Raw genomic sequence first — 23076 nt, 5'->3', positions numbered from 1 at the left:
ATAAAACTTTGTACAACTTTTTTTTATATTCATAGATTACATTTTATCTATGGAAATGGTCCTGTAATTGGTCAGAAACTCCATTTTTTTGTTGGATCGGTTGCTAAAAGCAATGATGAACCCGGCGCAGCGTTCAGCGGGAACCAGCGGCCCGGAGCAACGAGGAGATATGGACAGCTAGGAGCCGCTCACCGGGAGATGATGGTTCTGTAGTGTCTGCAGCAGAGCGAGCAGATCCTCATCGTCCATCACTGAGGTCCCGACAGTCAGGAGGCAGCGAGACCAGCGACCGCCCCCCGCATGGGTGACACGAGCGTCCGGCGCAGCGCAGGATCGGGGACAGCGCCATTTACTGCAGGGAGACGCCGTGGAGGATAAGCATCGAGGAGCCTCCGTCACAGCGGAAGGGCACTGGTCACCGGAGACCCCTGACATCAGCCGTTTACTTCATCCTCATAGGCTATCGCGATCCCTCTACGTCCCTCCGTGGCTTTTACAACTGGCGTCTCTCCCAGAGCCTTGTCCAGTCCCTGCCAACTCCGGGAGGACAGGAAGGACGCTGAGGAAGAAAGGAAGGAATGAAGGAAAGAGCCGGAGTAAGAGCAAAAAAGAAATTGCAAAACTGTGGATGCAGCACTGGATGTAACTAGAGAATACGACATAGTAAAACCATAGCATTGTAAGTGCAGGTCTGTCTGTGACTAGTGTATAATATATAATGAAATTCCAGAATTGTGAGTGCAGCTCTGGATGTGACTAAAGTATATGATAGAAGAACAAGTGCAGATCTGGGCGAGACTAGAGCATGGTAAAAAAATGAAACTGTAGTATTGTGAGTGCAGCTCTGGGTGTGACTAAAGTATATGATAGGAGAACACGCGCAGATCTGGGCGAGACTAGAACATAGTAAAAAATGAAACTGCAGAATTGTGAGTGCAGTTCTGGATATGACTAAAGTATATGATAGGAGAACAAGTTAAGATCTGGGCGAGACTAGAGCATAGTAAAAAATGAAACTGCAGAATTGTGAGTGCAGCTCTGGGTGTGACTAAAGTATATGATAGGAGAACAAGTGCAGATCTGGGCGAGACTAGAACATAGTAAAAAATGAAACTGCAGAATTGTGAGTGCAGCTCTGGATGTGACTAAAGTATATGATAGGAGAACACGCGCAGATCTGGGCGAGACTAGAGCATAGTAAAAAATGAAACTGCAGAATTGTGAGTGCAGCTCTGGATGTGACTAAAGTATATGATAGGAGAACACGCGCAGATCTGGGCGAGACTAGAGCATAGTAAAAAATATGAAACTGCAGAATTGTGAGTGCAGCTCTGGATGTGACTAAAGTATATGATAGGAGAACACGCGCAGATCTGGGCGAGACTAGAGCATAGTAAAAAATGAAACTGCAGAATTGTGAGTGCAGCTCTGGGTGTGACTAAAGTATATGTTAGGAGAACAAGTTAAGATCTGGGCGAGACTAGAGCATAGTAAAAAATGAAACTGAAGAATTGTGAGTGCAGCTCTGGGCATGACTGACAAGAGTACAGTAAAAAAAATTAAACTGCGGGCAATAACGTGTAAATTCCCCGTGGGGCTGTAGGGGGCGTCACAGGACACTCTGCTAATAGCAGTTTTGTGCTTGGGTCAGATGACAATGATGGCCGCCCGTTACCTGCAGGTCCCAGCTCTGCCACTGCGGTGTTACTGTTCCGGGGTACGAGGCTCGCACGTTCTGCCTCTTCTGATGCTTGCGCCACCGCAGATGAGAATCGAAGAGATCTCATCTCCCCCGTAATCAGAGAAACATCTGCCCGTTCTGCGTCTTCAGGGTCAATCTCTGGAAACTCCACATGAGCTGGACCACCTATGCCAAATCACACAGGAAAAGACACACGAGTGTAAGATAAACCTCAGCTTATTTACCTCCCTTGTGCTTTGCACTGCAGCTCTGCTCCACTGGAACACATCCACGATCTGTGACTCCTTCCTACCGCCATTGTCCACGTCCTTCATTGTCCCTCTACTTACCTGGAAGTAATTCCCGGAAGTCGGTGATGCAGCGGCCGCCCCATTCCCGCGCCGGGTTACAGGCCACCTCCATCTCATCCGGGGTGACGATTGGCCGGTAGAAATCCGAAGAGTCCAAAAGTGAGTTTTCGGGACAGGCCACCAGCACGAAGATGTCCACCTCCGGGAAGTTGGCCAGCTTGGCGGGGTTCAGCTTCCCCATAGACAGCATGTAGCTCTTCTTACCGGCCCGATGGATGATGCTCTTCAGGTGAGACAGAGCCGACAGGTAGTCAGAGACCCCCAGGGTGCCCACCAGGATCCCCACCACCTGGGCGTCCCGTGCCTTCTCTATCAGGTAGAAGCGCTTCATGAGCGCCCGGTTGACGTGGACTCCTTCCCTCCTGGACTCGTTGGTCACTGGGTTGAAACTGAAGAAGGAGCAACGTGGCCAGGTCAGCAGGAGATTACTGAGCGTCGCACCTTCTCCTCCCACGTAGAAGACGCTGTAGCCGTCCGGCCACAGTCCGGGGTCAGGACAGAACCTCCTGCCAAACTTACAGACCTCACCACCAGAGGGCGCCTCTTCCAGCCAAGACACTTTACAAAAGACGACCCGTGGATAAACGGCTGCAAAACGTGTCTCCAGCTCCCCTGCGGACAAAAGAGGGAGAGTAATGGACCAGGCCACTTATTCTTTACCAAAAGCTCCATGATCAGCAACATTTATAAGTCGCTTTCCTGGCAAGGTGACATCAATGAGGAAAGTATAGAAGCATTAACAAGAGCGACACCTGCAGGCGGACAGCGGTAGAGCATCAGCACATACAAGGGTCATAAACAAAGTTTCAAAACTTTGTCCAGGATGGAAAGTTATAAAACTTTGTCAATTACTTTATTGGGGGATTTTGTCTGATCCCCCGCTTTTCCCCAGTATATTTGCCTCAGCTGAAGACAGAGCGATAGACTAGGGGAAAAGATGAATTTTGATCTCCACTTGCAAGGGTTTTTTTTTTTTTTTTTACAAGAATAAAGACAAAATCTAATAAAGTGATTTGCAAAGTTTCATAACTTTCCATGCTGGGAAAAATAAAAAATAAAAACAAAGTATATTTAGTCTTTTAAATTCTTATTATGGCTGATGCAGGTGGAGGTTGCAGCATGCACATACCTAGAATGTGATCGTAGACGACATCTCCGAAAACCACGACCGGAGCGTCTCGTGCAGGGAACAGATCCCGAAAAGCCTCAGAACAGAGATCCACGTTCACAGCCTTACGGCCAAACACATAGAAGACAGGAAGCCGCCGACACGGGCTCAGACAGGCCCGACCATAGTGTACCAAAGCCTCAGCTCCGACGTGCTCCGCCGCCACCTCGTCCACACAGCAGCTAATGGAAGAAAGCATTAATAGGAGGAATACGAGACCGACCGCAGTACGGCCCGGGTCCAGGGGGACAGATCCCGTGGGGGCTTTAACCCCTTCAGAAATGGCCCATTTTCTATTATTTAAAGATGTAGAGCTAAATTCTCTGACCATACAACCGTTTATTTGCAGGACAAGTTTTCATGGTGTTTATTGTAGTTTTGTTGCTACAATTTTGCTCTGCGTTTATTTTTCTATGGTGGGAGGATGGAAAAAAGTAATTGCACCATTGCATTTTGTCCCCTCTGTTCTGTGCGATAGAAATGATGACTTTACTTTAACGCTCGCCGGTTACAGTGGCAGAGGTAGGAAACGTTTTGTTTTTTTGAAATGTAAAGTAATATTTATTTATCTAATCTGAGAATTTTATTTAATTGCACTTTATTGAGCTGCATTGCTTTTTTTTTTGTTTTTGGACACATCCCCTAGGGGACTTGACGTAGCAATCACTTCATCATTACCAGTTTATGCGCTTCTGGCACAGACATTGATGTACTATTATAACACGGGGTGGGAAGGGGTTAATCAGCCGTCCTGAATGAATGAACCAGAGACGACATCTGACTACAACCTTACAATCAGGACTTTAGGAAAGCTGGGTGTTATCCCTATGGGAGATGAAAAGGTGGACATGATAGTTAAAAAGTGACCTCATACCACCCTTGCATAAGACTTGACGCCCCTCACCTGCCATAAGACGTGTCCCCCAAGATGTAGATTTTGGCTCCGGTAGCGTCCTCCAGTTTTTTGGCAATAGTGACGGAGCAGCCGAGGAGATCATCGGGGAACTGCAGGGCCACCTGGGAGACAGGAGGATGGAATTAGCCGATACAGACTGAAACATAATCCTTGTACAAAAAAAAGTTCTGCAACTTTCTAATAAACTTTTTTTCTTTTTTTTTTTAATTCTCACCTCTAGGCGATATAAAGTCAACAGCTGAGGGGGTTTTACAACGTATCAGTGTAAAGTCAGATCCAGGATAGGAGGAGAGAGATCAGTGCTGTGAAGCAGGGCAGGGGGGTGTGGGGCAGAGGGAAGAGGGGCGCGGGGCAGAGGGGCGCGGGGCAGAGGGGCGCGGGGCAGAGGGGCGCGGGGCAGAGGGACGCGGGGCAGAGGGACGGGGGGCAGAGGGGCGCGGGGCAGAGGGACGCGGGGCAGAGGGACGGGGGGCAGCGGGACGGGGGGACGGGGGGCAGAGGGACGGGGGGCAGAGGGACGCGGGGCAGAGGGACGCGGGGCAGAGGGACGCGGGGCAGAGGGACGCGGGGCAGAGGGACGCGGGGCAGAGGGACGCGGGGCAGAGGGACGCGGGGCAGAGGGACGGGGGGCAGAGGGACGGGGGACGCGGGGCAGAGGGACGCGGGGCAGAGGGACGCGGGGCAGAGGGACGCGGGGCAGAGGGACGGGGGGACGCGGGGCAGAGGGACGCGGGGCAGAGGGACGGGGGGCAGAGGGACGGGGGGCAGAGGGACGGGGGGCAGAGGGACGGGGGGCAGAGGGACGGGGGGCAGAGGGACGGGGGGCAGAGGGACGGGGGGACGCGGGGCAGAGGGGCGCGGGGCAGAGGGGCGCGGGGCAGAGGGGCGCGGGGCAGAGGGGCGCGGGGCAGAGGGGCGCGGGGCAGAGGGGCGCGGGGCAGAGGGGCGCGGGGCAGAGGGGCGCGGGGCAGGGGGGCGCGGGGCAGAGGGGCGCGGGGCAGGGGGGCGCGGGGCAGAGGGGCGCGGGGCAGAGGGACGCGGGGCAGAGGGACGCGGGGCAGAGGGACGGGGGGACGCGGGGCAGAGGGACGGGGGGACGCGGGACGGGGGGACGCGGGGCAGGGGGACGCGGGGCAGGGGGACGCGGGGCAGAGGGACGGGGGGCAGAGGGACGGGGGACGCGGGGCAGAGGGACGCGGGGCAGAGGGACGGGGGGCAGAGGGACGCGGGGCAGAGGGACGGGGGGCAGAGGGACGGGGGGACGCGGGGCAGAGGGGCGCGGGGCAGAGGGGCGCGGGGCAGAGGGGCGCGGGGCAGAGGGGCGCGGGGCAGAGGGGCGCGGGGCAGAGGGGCGCGGGGCAGAGGGGCGCGGGGCAGAGGGGCGCGGGGCAGAGGGGCGCGGGGCAGAGGGGCGCGGGGCAGAGGGGCGCGGGGCAGAGGGGCGCGGGGCAGAGGGGCGCGGGGCAGGGGGGCGCGGGGCAGAGGGGCGCGGGGCAGGGGGGCGCGGGGCAGGGGGGCGCGGGGCAGGGGGGCGCGGGGCAGAGGGGCGCGGGGCAGAGGGACGCGGGGCAGAGGGACGGGGGGACGCGGGGCAGAGGGACGGGGGGACGCGGGGCAGAGGGACGGGGGGACGGGGGGACGCGGGGCAGGGGGACGCGGGGCAGGGGGACGCGGGGCAGGGGGACGCGGGGCAGAGGGACGGGGGGCAGAGGGACGGGGGACGCGGGGCAGAGGGACGCGGGGCAGAGGGACGCGGGGCAGAGGGACGCGGGGCAGAGGGACGCGGGGCAGAGGGACGCGGGGCAGAGGGACGCGGGGCAGAGGGACGCGGGGCAGAGGGACGCGGGGCAGAGGGACGCGGGGCAGAGGGACGCGGGGCAGGGGGACGGGGGACGCGGGGCAGGGGGACGCGGGGCAGGGGGACGGGGGACGCGGGGCAGAGTGGTCACACCTTTTTTGCTGCTTTTTCCTTGATGAAATCAATGGTTCGGAGAATGTCATAGGTCTCCTCCAGCGATTCGTCGGCGATCACAGGATCATCAGGGTCTGGAGGGATCAGCTCCCGCTGGATGACATCGGCCCCATCACTGCTGAATCCGGCACTCGTCATCTCTCCGCTGCCAGAGCCTACACCACAACACTGATCCGATCAGATGTGAGACGAACACTCACATAGTGGAGGGAGCAGGGTCTTACAGCAGCACAGAGGATTACAGGAGAGAAATGCTGTGACCATATAGGTAGTCACTGACAGCAGCACAGAGGATTTCAGGAGATGTGCTGAGCTTAGCAGTAACTGATAATTACACAGTGGAAGCAGCAGGCTCTCAGAGCAGCACAGAGGATTTCAGAGGTGAAGAGCGCCGAGGCCATGGCTGCATGCGGCACTGAGTATATTATCAGCATTTGTTATCCCCTCTCTATACGGTAGGGAATGGCCGCCCCGAGCACTGCAGTAGTCAGAGTCCGTACACGCCTTACAGAGCACCCTGACAGCACCACAGACCGCACATGTGGACCCCGGCTCTACCGGAATTCCTCCCGCCACCTCCAACATGGCCGCCCGCACTGGCCGGATCTCAGAGAGAACGTAAACGGCATGACGTCATCACAACAAAGCTGGAGAGCAGGTAAGTGAGTGCGGCTGTGCAGACGGTGCTGCCTCCTCACCCCCCCGGTACATTGTAGCCCAGTGCGACCCCTCAGCAGGGATACAGTGTTACAGCTGTGCCCCTCACACCTGGGACACAGACAGGAGAGACCCCTGTATATGAACACTATACGGGCCCATTACAGTCCTAGAAGTCCTCATAATGCACAGTTCTCCTGCTTTGGAGCTGGTGGTGGCCCCTGGTAATCCTTACAGGGCTGACATGGCCGGGTACTGACATCCCCCAGGTTGGGTTTTTGGGTCCTGGCGGTCGCAGGTCGCCCCCTTCTCTTGCACTCTGCAAACTGACATTTCTCAGTAATTTAGAGTTTATCATTGTCCATAAAAATCCACGGACATCTGAACAGCCCCATACACTATAATGGGGTGCTCTATCCTGGAAAAACGCTGATAGAACCATGTACGAGAAAAACCGATGTCTGAATAAGCCCTTACGTTAGTCGACGTCACTCGCCTGTTATTGATCCAACATGTCAAGAGCAGAAAGTTGCTTTTTGCCACGACTTTTCTTGGCCGGCAAACATTTCTGCAGCATTCAGTTCTTTGGGACAAGAGCTAGGGTTTATCACCAGGTTTTTGTTACATAATCTGAGAGCAGCATGATGTAGGGGCAAAGACCCCGATTCCAGCGATGTGTCACTTATTGGTCTGCATGCCGTCATTTTGATACAATCACTATTTTTTTCTGTTATAGATGTAGCAGTGCTCAGAATGCCGAGCTGTGTATAACCCTGTCCACACCACTGATTGGCAGATTCCTATGTACACTGTGCATAGGCAGAAAACTGCCAGTCATTGGTGGGTGGGTTACCCAGAATAAGTTGTCCTGGAGGCACCAGACACCAAGTCCTGTAGTGATACTCTCCTGCTTTTAAAACAGCAATAGTAAGTGACACATGACTGGAATCAGGGTCTCTGCCGTACTTCATGCTGTTCTCTTTAAGGCTAAAAACATCATATTAGATTTGTCCCACTTGAATATGTACTCAACCCCCGTTCTGTGATCCTTTTTGTTTTTCCAGCTTATTTTCTGTTGCAATCATGGCGCTGGCGTCCACCACGAGCATGGCCGCCTCCTTGCACTCAGTAGGAGAGCACGCACAGCTGGTTCTGCAGCAGATGAATAAGATGAGGCAACAGCTGGAGTTCTGCGACCTGCACGTCCACATCGGCCAGGTGGTTTTCGGGGTGCATAAACTGGTGCTGGCCGCCAGCAGTCCTTACTTTGCAGCTCTGCTGTCAGGTGGCATGAAGGAGTCGGCCGGCGATGTGGTCCGGATTCAGGAGGTGGAAGCCGACATCTTTCAGCTGCTGCTGGATTTTATCTACACTGGTAAGTGGATGCGATAATTATCTCCCCATCTCTTGTGCCTGCAGTCGGAATGACTTTTATATTTACAGATGTAGCAGAGCTGAGTGTGCGGGGGAGATTTACTATACACTTAGACTCAGGGCCGGACTGGCCATCTGGCATTGCTGGCAAAGTTTGCCTCATGCGCTGCGGCGTCTGTGGTTTTCATAAAGCTGCAGGTGAAATATTGCAATTTACAGAAGAAATAGTAGAAATACAAAGTCAGTTCTGCTACATCAGTAACGTCTCATCATGTTTTAAAAAAAAAAAAAAAACGTATTCAGGTTTTTCTAGTCATATCCATAGGTGGTAAAGTTGAATAAAAGCAAAAACGTCATTATAGCTCTCGCAAGGGTTATTGGCGCTTTTCTAGGCTCCTGAAAAGGCAAACTTCCTAATTATGTAGTAATAGGGGAGCAAAGAACATCTAGGAAATCTGGGTGAGAAGCAATACGGTTATTCTGAAAGTTCCTTCTTCCCTTATGTGAGCCCATAATTAGGCAGGAATGTATGAGGTGGGGTAGTTCCCTGGGAGATGGATTTGCAGCCATATTGGGGGGGGGGGGGGGTCATCCATCTTTCCCAGAAACAGAAAGGGACTTATATTCCCTGTGATATTTTCTGTTTTCTGTCCCAGGCTCGGTCCTCATCAGCTCGGAGAACGTGCAGGAATTGATGACAGCGGCCGACATGTTGCAGCTGAACCACGTGGTGGCGCTGTGCTGCGATTTCTTAAAGGAGCAGATAGAGCCGGGCAATTGCATTGGCTTCTTCCAGTTCTCCGAGCAGCTGGCCTGTCAGCCGTTGTTAGAATTCACCGAAAGCTACATCCACGCTCATTTCCCGGCGGCGCAGCAGGGGGACGAATTTCTGATGCTGACAAAGGAGCAGCTGATCCGTCTCCTGCGCAGTGAAGAGCTGTGCATCGAAGAGGAGCATCAGGTATTCTCTGCCGCAATGTCTTGGCTTCAGAAAGACACTGCGACTCGGAAGAGACATGTCGTCGAGGTGCTGGAGCCCGTGCGCTTCTCACTGCTCCCTCCACAACGTCTTCAGAAGAATATCGAAGGTAAGAACCAGGGGCGGACATATCATTGGTGCAGCCTGCACAGGGGCCCAAGAGGTAAGAGGGCCCATTTCTACCTCCACAGCACGTGCAGTTTTGCATTTTTAGGAGCTCTTGGGCTGCAAAGGGCCCATATATTATTCTTGCACAGGGGCCCTTTACCGTCTGTGTCCGCCAGTGATCAGAGCTGTCGCCGTTTACTGCACCACTGATCGGGACATCTCATAGCCTTTCTCTCCTTGTTACAGAAGTAACAGACTTCAGCCTGCGGGTGGCGCTGCATACACTTCTAAGGGAATACTTTGAACCCAGCCTGTCCCCTAAAGATAAGAAGCTCTGCAACTTCCTCCAGACCTCACGTGTTCGGCCTCGCAGGAAAGCGCGCAAATTCCTCTATGCAATAGGTAAGGCTATCCCGAAAGGTGTGCGACGGGGTTATGCCAAGCTCCCCCTCCTGACACACAGACCTCCCTCCATACAGGAGGATACATCCGTCTGCAGGGTGGACGGTGGAGTGACAGCAGAGCGCTGAGCTGCGTGGAGAGGTTTGATACGTTCAGTCAGTACTGGAGTACGGTGTCCTCCCTGCACCAGGCACGGAGCGGGATGAGCGCCGCCGTCCTGGACGGGAAGATCTACGTAGTTGGAGGTGAGACCCCCCAAATATCACACGTTCCGTTCCATCACATGTAAGGCTATGTGCACACGTTGCAGATTTGACTGTGGAATTTTCTGTGCAGATTCTGTATTTCTTTGCAGAAAACGCAGGTCAGAATCTGCACCTTTTTTTGGTATGTGCACACGTTGCAGATTTTTGTGCGGATTTCTTCCTTTTTTTACCCCTGCAGATTTCTATTATGGAATGGGTGCAGAAACGCAGCAGTTCTGCACAAAGAATTGACATGGTCCTTTTTTGAATCTTCTGCATCTTCCATGCAGATTTTTCCTCACCATCATCACAGCATTTTTTTTTTTGCCAATGATTTACATTGTACTGTAAATCACTTGCGGATCTGCATCATTTCTGCGCGGAAAAAAACGCTGTAGATTTGCAGGAAATCTGCAACGTGTGCACATACCCTAAATGTAAAGCCGCCGTCTATGCACTTCCATCGTACCAATGCTCCTCTCATCGGTGTGTGCAGCACTTTATGAGGCCCATTGCTCAGGTCCGGTCAGGGGTCCCACCGGCCCCTCTGGATACTGCAGTCAGAGCAGTCTGTGCTTCAAGGACGTATGAAGGAGACCGAGGAATGAGCATCTGATGACAGGAAAGGGATTTATTTGGTCTAAAGGCCGACATACACATAAGATTTCAGACACCCAAACCTGGAGAGGATCGTCCCCCCATCTGATGTATACAGGGGTCTCCTGATCCCCCAATATGGATCAGGCAGTTTGTATAAAATGCTTTTAATGTTTGCAGTTTGTAAAACTTGTCTGCAGGGGAAAAGGACTCCATGATCTTCGACTGTGTGGAGTGCTACGACCCTGTGACTAAGCAGTGGACAGCGGTTCCCTCCATGAACCAGCCACGTTGCAGTCTGGGAGTGTGTTCCTGCCACGGCGCAATCTACGCAATGGGTGAGCGCCGCTCCTATGATTGATGACTGAGACTTGTATCTGTGTCGCAGACCGAGAGTAGAGAGCAGAATTATCCTCATTTGTCACCACAGGCGGCTGGGTTGGAGCAGAGATTGGAAATGATATTGAGCGATTTTCACCAGAGGACAATGCCTGGCAGGTGGTGGGACAGATGTCTGTGCCGAGATATAATTTTGCTTGCTGCGAGAGCCAAGGTGAGCAGTGCACTTTTTTTTTTCTTTTAATATTTAGTCCTCAAAGAAATTTGTCATTTCTAGTGCCCATATAACAGCTCTGATACATCAGATGGCATAGTGTAATGTAATAGCGCCCTCATGTGGCCAATTATTGGGATGACTATGCATTCAGAATGCATCAACTGTCTGGATGATGGGTATGAGACAAAAGCTCCATGTGACCCCAGCCTCATAGAGAGATGGTCTACCTAACACAGAACCAAATGAACAACTTTATATATGTATAGAAACAAACCTAAGTCACTATACATTCCTGATCCTGAGTTACATCCTGTATTATACCCCAGAGCTGCACTCACTATTCTGCTGGTGCAGTCACTGTGTACATACATTACATTCCTGATCCTGAGTTACATCCTGTATTATACTCCAGAGCTGCACTCACTATTCTGCTGGTGCAGTCGCTGTGTACATACATTACATTACTGATCCTGAGTTACATCCTGTATTATACTCCAGAACTGCACTCACTATTCTGCTGGTGCAGTCACTGTGTACATACATTACATTCCTGATCCTGAGTTACATCCTGTATTATACTCCAGAGCTGCACTCACTATTCTGCTGGTGCAGTCACTGTGTACATACATTACTGATCCTGAGTTACATCCTGTATTATACTCCAGAGCTGCACTCACTATTCTGCTGGTGCAGTCACTGTGTACATACATTACTGATCCTGAGTTACATCCTGTATTATACTCCAGAGCTGCACTCACTATTCTGCTGGTGCAGCCACTGTGTACATACATTACTGATCCTGAGTTACATCCTGTATTATACCCCAGAGCTGCACTCACTATTCTGCTGGTGCAGTCACTGTGTACATACATTACATTCCTGATCCTGAGTTACATCCTGTATTATACTCCAGAGCTGCACTCACTATTCTGCTGGTGCAGTCACTGTGTACATACATTACATATCCTGTACTGATCATGAGTTACATTACATCCTATATTCTACCCCAGAGCTGCACTCACTATTCTTTTGTGATGCTGGAGTTTTATTCTTTTTTAGGGATGATCTATGTGGTCGGTGGAATTGGTCAGGAGGGGATAGAACTTTCTTCAGCTGAAGTATTTGATCCCATTACCAAGCGCTGGATGTCGCTCCCCCGTATGGGGACCCGCAGGGCGTACCTGGGCGTAGCCTTTTTAAACGACTGCTTGTATGCGGTGGGCGGCTGGAACGAGACTCAGGATTTTTTAAACACGGTGGAGAAGTTTTCTTTTGTGGAGGTAATAATAATAATAATAATAATAATAATAATAATAATAATAATAATAATGAGAGGACGGTGGAGGGGTCTTGTGTTTAGACAAAACTTTACAATTAATAGATTTTATTCTCAGAAATGTTACTATTTTCAAGATTTCTGCTTGCTATCAATGAATGTCAAATTTTACCTGCAGGCTGAAAACTTCATAGCTGAGGGCTTGTTACAGTTGTAGTCCGTGTAATCCATCCACTGTGGACTGATACATTTAACCTGCACTGATACATTGTAACAAACTGTCAGGACATAATAAAGACTTGAGCTGCCAGAAGAGTTTTTCTAACTTTTTCATTCCTTCTTTTCTTTGCAGGATAAGTGGGTGGATGTGGCACCAATGAGGGTCCCCAGAGCGGGCGTCTCTGTGGTCAGCGTGAATGGGCTCCTGTACGCCACCGGGGGAAGATCCAGCATGCAGAATCATTCAGCCCCTGTGACTTCTGACTCTGTAGAGGTCTATAACCCACATACAGACTCCTGGACGGAGATTGGCAGCATGATAACGAGCCGCTGTGAGGGGAGCCTGGCCGTCCTCTGACCCAAATACTGCAGTGCTGGCTGATGGTGCAGCGTGTCTGGCGGTACACCGGGTGCTGAGGGTGTGATGGTGCAGCCTGGTACATCGGGTGTCATGGTGCAGCTGGGTACACCGGGTGCAGAGGGTATGATGGTGCAGCTGGGTACATCAGGAGCTGAGGGTGTGATGGTGCAGCCTGGTACATCGGGTGTCATGGTGCAGCTGGGTACACCGGGAGCTGAGGGTGTGATCATGCAGCTAGGTACACCGGGTGCTGAGGGTGTGATGGTTGAGCTAGGTACACCAGGTGCTGAGGGTGTGATGGTTGAGCTAGGTACACCGGATGCTGAGGGTCTGATTGTACTGCCTGGTACAGCGGGTGCTGTGGATGTGATGGTGCAGCCTGGTACACTGGGTGCTGAGGGTGTGATGGTTGAGCTGAGCTAAGTACACCGGATGCTGAGGGTCTGATTGTGCTGCCTGGTACAGTGGGTGCTGTGGATGTGATGGTGCAGCCTGGTACACTGGGTGCTTAGGGTGTGATGGTTGAGCTAGGTACACCGGATGCGGAGGGTCTGATTGTGCTGCGTGGTACAGCGGGTGCTGTGGATGTGATGGTGCAGCCTGGTACACCGGGTGCTGAGGGTGTGATGGTTGAGCTGAGCTAAGTACACCGGATGCTGAGGGTCTGATTGTGCTGCCTGGTACAGTGGGTGCTGTGGATGTGATGGTGCAGCCTGGTACACTGGGTGCTTAGGGTGTGATGGTTGAGCTAGGTACACCGGATGCGGAGGGTCTGATTGTGCTGCGTGGTACAGCGGGTGCTGTGGATGTGATGGTGCAGCGTGGTACACCGGGTGCTGAGGGTGTGATGGTGCAGCCTGGTACACCGGGTGCTTAGGGTGTGATGGTTGAGCTAGGTACACTGGATGCTGAGGGTCTGATTGTGCTGCCTGGTACAGCGGGTGCTGTGGATGTGATGGTGCAGCCTGGTACACTGGGTGCTTAGGGTGTGATGGTTGAGCTAGGTACACCGGATGCTGAGGGTCTGATTGTACTGCCTGGTACAGCGGGTGCTGTGGATGTGATGGTGCAGCCTGGTACACTGGGTGCTGAGGGTGTGATGGTTGAGCTGAGCTAAGTACACCGGATGCTGAGGGTCTGATTGTGCTGCCTGGTACAGCGGGTGCTGTGGATGTGATGGTGCAGCCTGGTACACCGGGTGCTGAGGGTGTGATGGTGCAGCCTGGTACACCGGGTGCTTAGGGTGTGATGGTTGAGCTAGGTACACTGGATGCTGAGGGTCTGATTGTGCTGCCTGGTACAGCGGGTGCTGTGGATGTGATGGTGCAGCCTGGTACACTGGGTGCTTAGGGTGTGATGGTTGAGCTAGGTACACCGGATGCTGAGGGTCTGATTGTGCTGTGTGGTACAGCGGGTGCTGTGGATGTGATGGTGCAGCCTGGTACACTGGTGTTGAGGGTGTGATGGTGCTGTCTGGCACACTGGGTGCTGAGGGTCTGATGATGGAGCTAGGTACATCGGGTGCTGAGGGTCTGGTGGGGGTAAGAAGGTTCTTCTTATGTCAGTCAAGTGACCAATAGTTGGGAGCAGTGTCTGAGTGGCATCCATGGACTCTTTCAGTGGTTTGGGGGTTTTGCCAGCTCTATGACCCACTAGAACCTGTTGCCAGTTTGGGGCAGTCACCAACATAGGCTATGGGAAAAGTAATGAAAGGCTGCTGGACACAAGGGTCCGCTGGTACTAGTAGTGCAGAGCGTTATATGAGCACTGGTTTATATCAGTTACATAGGGATCTAAATATGAAGGAACAAAGGAGCGGTAGACCCCGGCGCTGCCAGTGAATTAAGTTACTAGGGTGTTTATTCATACAACGCGTTTTGGAAGGAGGTTGCCGCCTCCTTCTGGTATGAGGGATGGGATGAAGTTATGGGATGTAAATGTCTCTGGAGGTTATTCCAGTGCCGGAGTGTGTTATAAGAAGAGCGTCTCAGGTCTGTCACACGTATTGATGATTCTCAGCAGTACAGATAGATGAGAAACGGTTGTTTTTATCCATCATACAAGCAATCTATTGCTCCCTGTTATCAGCAATTTCATCCATAGGAGAGTGCAGGGTTCATCACCGGGATGAGTGACACCGGGATTATCTCTACTTTCTTAGCCTGAAATGGCTGATATCTGGGAGCAATAAACTTTTAGAATTTTTCCCCTGCACAGCTAAAAGTGAACTGCTGATTAATGGGAACCTGTCACCAGTTTTGGCCGATATGAGATGCAGCCGCCTTTCAGGGCTGATATACGGCATTCTATAATGCTGTCTATGTGCCCCCAACCCGACCTGTAAGAGACGAAAAAGACCTTTTATTATACTCACCTGCGGGGCGGTCTGGTCTGAGGGGGGGGTCGCTCTTCTTGCAATGCTGCCCTCCTGCAATAGAATGCTGTATATCAGCCCTGAAAGGTGATGACTGTATCTCTTATCGGCCAAAACTGGTGACGGGTTCCTTTTTAAGGGATCTGGAATAGCAGGCATCACTTCTGCAGGACAAAAAAAAATGATCATCTCACCTACTTCAGGTCCGTTGCTGAAAACCTTTCACTTTATGTCAATATGTTTTGCAGAGCGGGCATCTGCTGAATATTGAATTTGTTATAATAAAGCACTTTTTACAATGTCTCAGTCTGAGGTCATTCATTCATCACATCCTGGATTATCTACAAATTGGGACTTTGCAAAGCAGTGATGAGGGTCTAGTGCTCAGAACCCCCGGGGTGGTCTCAGAATCTGCTGTAGGGTACAGTCACCAGTGCGGAGGATGTATATCATGATCCCCCAACAAGACCCTTGGTGCGGGGGAACGATGAGATATAACGCAGGGGCACTACACCATGAGTAAACCAACATGGATTTAACCTTTGTTGCTACTTGTAGTTTTGTTCTCAGTGTCTGATCGGTGATAAAACTTCTGGTATAAAGATCAACCGCAGATACTCAGTTTTTATTTTTGACTTTGATTTTTCAGTGATTTTTCTGGGTAGATGGCGAAGAACCACATAGTGGCCAGAATACAGGAGAAGGTCAACAGGAAACAAATATTTCTCAGAAAACTAAGCCAAAATGGAAAAGGAGGAAGCATCCCGAACCCTCCCAATGCCCCCACGACCAATCCACCAATCACTGTCACTGCTGCTACGATAATATCATCTGACACTACCAAAGCTGTCCATGCAACAAACGGAAGAAACGCGCCGAGTATGAAGTTCAGTGAGTCTGGCCGGAATGGGCTGTTTTCAGGAACCGAAATACCCCAACGAATTCCACCATAAAACGATAACAGGCAGCTGGCACTGGCGAGCTGAAGGAACGCCATTTCTGGGTAATAATAACCCCCAAAATTCATGGTGAGAGGAGCAACTACCACCGGGACCAGTCCAGCCACGCTCAGGTACACAGCCGACCTTGGCGTCTTTCTCAGCTCGTCCTTGTAATTCTTCATCATCTGGTCGAACTCCTCTTCTTGGGCGTTTTGTCTTCTCTTGTGGAGCGAGCTGGAGGTGTGTAATCCACAGCAGTGGAGAGGAGCCGAGCGCTGCAGAGTGTGGAGGGCGGCATTAGGCGAGGCTAGGATCCTAAACGACCGCCAGGTAATGGACGCGTGCGATGTTTGTCTGCAGCCTGGTCCAGACATTTTACAAAACTATAAAAAAAAAACAAAAAAAAAAACAACAAACTTTCAGTATCAGAATTACAGCACCGAAGGACGTGTGTGATACCTGCCAATTGTGCACGGGACACGACGATATCAGCGCTGCTCTTCTACTCGGGTGTTAACCGAGTGTCTTTGGCGTGCTGGAATACTATGTTCAAGTCGCCGCAGCTGCATATCTCGGGGCTGTTCGACAGCCGCAACACATGTCAGGATTAACTATTTGTTAGGCAATCCCTGCATGTGTTGCGGCTGCCAAACATTTTTTGAGCATGCCGAAGACACTCTGCTAGCACCCGAGCATGCTCAGATAACACCTTATCCCATTACGTTCGCTCAACACTAATCATGACCTATTCTTACTGACACAGCTGATGATACGTAACAATGTATTAGTCTAGTACTGGGTCTAATCATAGTAACAGCATAAAACTTCTCCCCTGTCCTGGACCTACACTGAAGGAAATATCAGTCAAAGAAAATCCTAAAAGGTGATCTTATTATTAAAGCTTGTGAGTAACGGCAGCGCCTCCTCTTTGGTTATATCCCTCTCAGTGTGTTTTTATTTCGATGAACGCTGAGTTCATTGTACCTGCTGGACCGATGGCCAACACTTTCCACCCAGACGCAGCATTGTGCAGATCCGACACCTGACAATGAAGAAAAGACAAAATTAAAAGCTGGAGTGACCACAAATCCGGGTATTTTAGGATACCCTCCAATCTCTATCCCCCTAAGGTCTTAATGAACATCTATCGTAAACATGTTTTATTTAAAGAAATTCCTGATATGTGGTTTTGCGTTTTGGATTATGTCCTTAGTCAAAATGTGGGTAAATTCGATATGACTGGGCGTTCCGGCATGTTTGAACATGCACCCTATTAGGGGAAGTAGATTATAGATTGTTTTTCCATATTATCATTTGTGCAATACAAACCAATGCTCTATTCAACCTCAGGTAGAAAGGGACACTAAGTGTTCGGTGGGTATTATTATATTGTTATATACGAGACATGCAAGATGCTTTCAGCATTCCCACAATTACTGCATACTTTTATGTCCTATAAAACCAATTCCCTCTGGATGGCCGCCTCAGGCGATCTAATAATTTATAAAAAAACGAGGATGGTTATGTGCGCCTCTGTATCAGAAAGGACTATAAGTGATGTTACTAGTATTCGTCATAAAGATAGGACGAATGGCGCAACGGAAATGGTACTTAGCCTTAGTGTTGAGCGAACGTAATGGGATGAGGTGTTATCTGAGCATGCCCGGGTGCTAGCAGAGTGTCTTCGGCATGCTCGAAAAATATGTTTGACAGCCTCAACACATGCAGGGATTGCCTAACAATTTTTTTTTTTACTTAATGCATATTTTTCAAGCTAAAAATAATTTTTGCAATAGGGTTTCAAATGTTGCAGAGTTTGGCTTTTTACAGGCATTTTGATTCTCTGCAACTTTGTGTTTGTGCAGGGTCGGGACAAGGTATTTTGGTGCCCTAGGTAGATAAAACCATTGGCGCCCTTCCCCCACCCCAAAGCTGAGGAATGGGTCAGAGACTAAGGGTACCGTCACACAGTGGCATTTTGATCGCTACGACGGCACGATCCGTGACGCTCCAGCATCGTAACAATATCGCTCCAGCGTTGTAGACTGCTGTCACACTTTGCAATGTACGACGCTGGAGCGATAATTTCATGACGCATGTGCGATGTAGAAGCCGTTGGTTACTATGCGCACATCGTATACAATATCGTGCACACCTTTGTTACACCATGCGATCATGCCGCCACAGCGGGACACTAGACGACGAAAGAAAGTTTCAAACGATCTGCTACGACGTACGATTCTCAGCGGGGTCCCTGATCGCAGGAGCGTGTCAGACACAGCGAGATCGCTGGAACGTCACGAATCGTGCCGTCGTAGCGATCAAAATGCCACTGTGTGACGGTACCCTAAGGTAACCGGACCCTTAATGCACCTGCTTCCTCCCCCTCTGATGGGTTAGGTAACAAGCTCTGGTGAACACGTCCACTTCTTCACAAAAACATCCGCAAAAGTAAAAAGCGGTGTACTTCAGGGATGTGACTTAACAGAGTAATAATGCTCTCAGTGTGAAAAACAAGATAATCTTGTAGTTATACCTTTTAATGGATGTTACAGAGCAGCTTTCGGGACTTCTTAGGTCCCTTCCTCAGGCACGGTATAACAAAGTTTCTGGAGAAACACAAATATATGCACAAAAAAGAGGCATGGTTCAACCGGCTAAACACGGGGTACCAAACACCTTTTTTTCTTTTAACATAGAATGTAAATTCAAAGTTATACACATTTTTGCAGACCATTTGCACAATTCAGTGGAAAAAATAGCAATATTCATCCCTGAAGTCCTATATTTTAAATGTCAAACCCAAGGATAGTTATGGAAACTAATAGAGGGGCCGATTTGGTTTCAATAAAGGTGTCCAGCATGTGGCTGATACCCCAACCGAAAATAAACAGACCTCCATTATAATATAGGGATATGTCTGATGGTTTTTGCATCAGTCATACGAGAAATACTGTCAAGGGGTTACTGCGACAATGTGGAGCCAGAAGACCGCAGCGTCTGCTCCTACTCCAGTGATCAGATGAAGCACTTCTCCTTCATTTTAAGTGTGTTTATTCCTTCTGGCAGAATAGGGGTTAATCAGCCATGTTGGAAATATCTGTGCTCACAGCTGAGCTCATTACCTACTCCTTTTCCCTTTATAATCTGGGCTCTGTTACAAATCTTTGTCAGAGCTAGCATTTGCTGCATGGCTAATGGAGGGAGAGGAGTTCTTATGAGAAGGAGTGTTGGAGGAGTTATTAGTGACTTGCTTCGTTTGTATGTGTGGTAATTCCCTATCCTGCTCTATTTTGATTTATTTCCCTACCTTCACACCCCTTTTCCCACATATCATGGTAAAGATACCAAATGTAAATTTTTGGTGAAGAATCAACAACAAGTAAACACAATTAAGTGGACCGAAATTTATTGGTCATTTTAAATTTTTGTGGAAATTCAAAAACTGAAAAGTGGGGCGTGCAATATTATTCGTCCCCTTTACTTTCAGTGCAGCAAACTCACTCCAGAAGTTCATTGTGGATCTCTGAATGATCCAATGTTGTCCTAAATGCCTAATGGTGATAAATATAATCCACCTGTGTGTAATCAAGTCTCCGTATAAATGCACCTGCTCTGTGATAGTCTCAGGGTTCTGTGTGAAGCACAGAGAGCATCATGAAGACCAAGAAACACAACAGGCAGGTCTGTGATACTGTTGTGGAGAAGTTTAAAGCTGGATTTAGATACAAAATGATTTCCAAAACTTTAAACATCCCAAGGAGCACTGTGCAAGCGATCATATTGAAATGGAAGGAGTGTCATACCACTGCAAATCTACCAAGACCCGGCCGTCCCTCTAAACTTTCATCTCAAACAAGGAGAAGACTGATCAGAGATGCAGCCAAGAGGCCCATGATCACTCTGGATGAACTGCAGAGATCTACAGCTGAGGTGGGACAGTCTGTCCATAGGACAACAATCAGTCGTACACTGCACAGATCTGGCCTTTATGAAAGAGTGGGGAGAAGAAAGCCAATTCTCAAAGATATCCATAAAAAGTGTTGTTTAAAGTTTGCAACAAGCCACCTGGGAGACACCAAACATGTGGAAGAAGGTGCTCTGGTCAGATGAAACCAAAATCAAACTTTTTGGCAACAATGCCAAGCAATATGTTTGGGGTAAAGGCAACACAGCTCATCACCCTGAACACACCATCCCCACTGTCAAACATGGTGGTGGCAGCATCATGGTTTGGGCCTGCTTTTCTTCAGCAGGGACAGGGAAGATGGTTAAAATTGATGGGAAGATGGATGGAGCCAAATACAGGACCATTCTTGAAGAAAACCTGTTGGAGTCTGCAAAAGACCTGAGACTGGGACGGAGATTTATCTTCCAAAAAGACAATGATCCCAAACATAAAGCAAAATCCACAATGGAATGGTTCACAAAGAAACGTATCCAGGTGTTAGAATGGCCAAGTCAGAGTCCAGACCTCAATCCAATCGAGAATCTGTGGAAAGAGATGAAAACTGCTGTTCACAAACGATCTCCATCAAACCTCACTGAGCTCGAGCTGTTTGCCAAGGAAGAACGGGCGAGAATTTCAGTCTCTCGATGTATAAAACTGATAGAGACAAGCGACTTGTAATCGCAGCAAAAGGTGGCGCAACAAAGTATTAAGTTAAAGGGGCTGAATAATATTGCACGCCCCACTTTTCAGTTTTTGAATTTCCGCAAAAATTTAAAATAACCAATAAATTTTGTTCAACTTCACAATTGTGTTCCACTTGTTGCTTCTTCACCAAAAACTTACATTTGGTGTTTTTATGTTTGAAGCATGATATGTGGGAAAAGGTTGAAAAGTTCCAGGGGGCCGAATACTTTCACAAGGTACTGTGTATAGTATGATGACCCCCCCATAAATAGTATGCCCACCATTGTCCCCCATGCATACTATGATGACCCCCAGAGCACCCCATATAATATGGCCCACAAACAGCACTCCCAAACAGTATGACCATCACAGTTTCCCCTATACTTTGCTGCCCACCGAGCAGAGACCCTCATTCTATGGACAAGTAATATAATTAAAAAAGCAGCTTCTATTCACCTAATCCAGGCTCCAGTCCACAGTCTCCTCTTCTATGCCTCATGAAGTGCCGCAGTGAATGCTTGATGACGCGACCGCATCACTGCACCGCGCCACATCCCCTGCGTGCGCCTTCTCCAAAGAAGTGCAGACTGGAAGTAGCCTGTGTCTTGTAGTTCCCGGCGGAGCAGAAGGCTGATTACAGCTCCTGTCCCGAGCAGATGAGTTGTGTCAGTGCCCATCACTGTGCTGAATGTCTGCGGCCTGAGGAAGCTCACTGACAGATTCTCAGATAACTCATTGCCATCACTGTGCTGAATGTCTGCGGCCTGAGGAAGCTCACTGACAGATTCTCAGATAACTCATTGTCATCACTGTGCTGAATGTCTGCGGCCGGAGGAAGCTCACTGACAGGTTCTCAGATAACTCATTGCCATCACTGTGCTGAATGTCTGCGGCCTGAGGAAGCTCACTGACAGGTTCTCAGATAACTCATTCCCATCACTGTGCTGAATGTCTGCGGCCGGAGGAAGCTCACTGACAGGTTCTCAGATAACTCATTGCCATCACTGTGCTGAATGTCTGCGGCCGGAGGAAGCTCACTGACAGGTTCTCAGATAACTCATTGCCATCACTGTGCTGAATGTCTGCGGCCGGAGGAAGCTCACTGACAGGTTCTCAGATAACTCATTGCCATCACTGTGCTGAATGTCTGCGGCCGGAGGAAGCTCACTGACAGGTTCTCAGATAACTCATTGCCATCACTGTGCTGAATGTCTGCGGCCGGAGGAAGCTCACTGACAGGTTCTCAGATAACTCATTGCCATCACTGTGCTGAATGTCTGCGGCCGGAGGAAGCTCACTGACAGGTTCTCAGATAACTCATTCTGCAGGCAGCGGTGTACAGTGCAGCACGGAGGCAAATAGGTGTCATCAGTTTTGCACTAATGGCAAAAAATGATTTCTAGCCCAAAATATGCTTTTAAAAAAAAAAAAGTATGGCAGTGTCCCCAGATGTGGAGAACCCCTTATATTATCAGATTGATGATGACGCCATTAAATGAACACATTGGCCGATCGGCAGAATGACGGAACGGTAAAAGAGCGCTCAATGCGCATAGGCTGCCACTGTTCTCGGCAGCACGTGTACAATGTGCTGCCGACAATAATGACGTTTAGGCACCTAGAAATGTCGCCCGCTGAGCTCAATAGTTTCGACTTGCTGATTATTGGGAAATGAGCCTGGACTGTGGGGGGCTGGGCACTGGTCGCCGCTCTGTCATTATAGATGGCCTCATTCCCCAGCCCAGGACCAGATACTGAGACCCCTGAATGGCCCCGAGACATGCGCCCTGCAGACCGGAGACAGACTGTGTGCTGTGTACTCAGGACCTGGAGGGGCCCACACATTACAGCTACAAGCAACACCGCACTGACACTGACACTCACCTCCACCGCCTGCTTTACGGAACTGCTGCAGTGCAAAGGTCATAAACAGGAAGTCACACACAGGTTTACTTCCTGTGGGCAAGGAAGCCAGAAGAAGTGTGGGCAGACGGTACTGAGCATGCTCCAACTGCAGAGCGTCTACTGATGTGAGGTTATATCTGCTCCTCACTAATCACCGTATAACACCCCAGGAACAGTGAGCTGATGTATCTAAGCCTGCAACATCTGATACTGTCTGCTGAGCTGTGTATCTATTCCTATCCTGTGTGATACTGTCTGCTGAGTCGTGTATCTAGTCCTGTGTGATACTGACTGCTGAGCTATGTATCTAATCTTATCCTGTGTGATACTGTCTGCTG

General features: G+C 50.1%; 3 protein-coding genes across 7 annotated transcripts; 1 reads left to right on the top strand and 2 right to left on the bottom strand.

Annotated features, from left to right (window-relative positions):
* Window positions 1-6: 6 nt before the first annotated feature.
* Window positions 7-6710, bottom strand: DPH2 (diphthamide biosynthesis 2). The gene is made up of 6 exons (XM_069738026.1): window positions 6088-6710; window positions 4125-4237; window positions 3182-3402; window positions 2032-2664; window positions 1676-1867; window positions 7-559 (listed from the first exon to the last, which is right to left on the bottom strand). Exons 1-6 carry the CDS (start codon window positions 6244-6246, stop codon window positions 435-437), a joined length of 1443 nt encoding a protein of 480 aa, XP_069594127.1. The 5' UTR covers window positions 6247-6710; the 3' UTR covers window positions 7-434.
* Window positions 6588-15557, top strand: IPP (intracisternal A particle-promoted polypeptide). Of its 2 annotated transcripts, XR_011315097.1 has the most exons (10): window positions 6588-6766; window positions 7830-8140; window positions 8796-9227; window positions 9473-9628; window positions 9706-9873; window positions 10671-10808; window positions 10901-11023; window positions 12086-12306; window positions 12655-13084; window positions 13121-15557. XR_011315097.1 is itself a non-coding variant. In XM_069738025.1 (9 exons), the coding sequence occupies exons 1-9, from the start codon at window positions 6648-6650 to the stop codon at window positions 12877-12879; spliced, it is 1893 nt and encodes a 630-aa protein (XP_069594126.1). In that variant the 5' UTR covers window positions 6588-6647; the 3' UTR covers window positions 12880-15557. The 2 variants fall into 2 exon arrangements, 1 of the variants encoding a protein (XP_069594126.1); XM_069738025.1 differs by having other exon boundaries at window positions 12655-15557.
* A 297-nt stretch (window positions 15558-15854) lies between these two features.
* TMEM69 (transmembrane protein 69) lies at window positions 15855-22772 on the bottom strand. Of its 4 annotated transcripts, none has more exons than XM_069738029.1 (4): window positions 22718-22757; window positions 18734-18806; window positions 17182-17239; window positions 15855-16580 (listed from the first exon to the last, which is right to left on the bottom strand). In XM_069738029.1, the coding sequence occupies exons 3-4, from the start codon at window positions 17221-17223 to the stop codon at window positions 15882-15884; spliced, it is 741 nt and encodes a 246-aa protein (XP_069594130.1). In that variant the 5' UTR covers window positions 17224-17239; window positions 18734-18806; window positions 22718-22757; the 3' UTR covers window positions 15855-15881. The 4 variants fall into 4 exon arrangements, with proteins under 4 accessions (XP_069594130.1, XP_069594131.1, XP_069594129.1 ...); XM_069738030.1 differs by lacking the exon at window positions 22718-22757 and adding an exon at window positions 21290-22687; XM_069738028.1 differs by lacking the exon at window positions 18734-18806 and having other exon boundaries at window positions 22718-22772.
* Between the last annotated feature and the right edge of the window lie 304 nt (window positions 22773-23076).

The sequence above is a fragment of the Ranitomeya imitator genome, chromosome 8 (assembly GCF_032444005.1).
Source record: "Ranitomeya imitator isolate aRanImi1 chromosome 8, aRanImi1.pri, whole genome shotgun sequence".
Lineage (NCBI taxonomy): Eukaryota > Metazoa > Chordata > Amphibia > Anura > Dendrobatidae > Ranitomeya > Ranitomeya imitator.
This window is presented reverse-complemented; position numbering and strand designations above follow the sequence as displayed.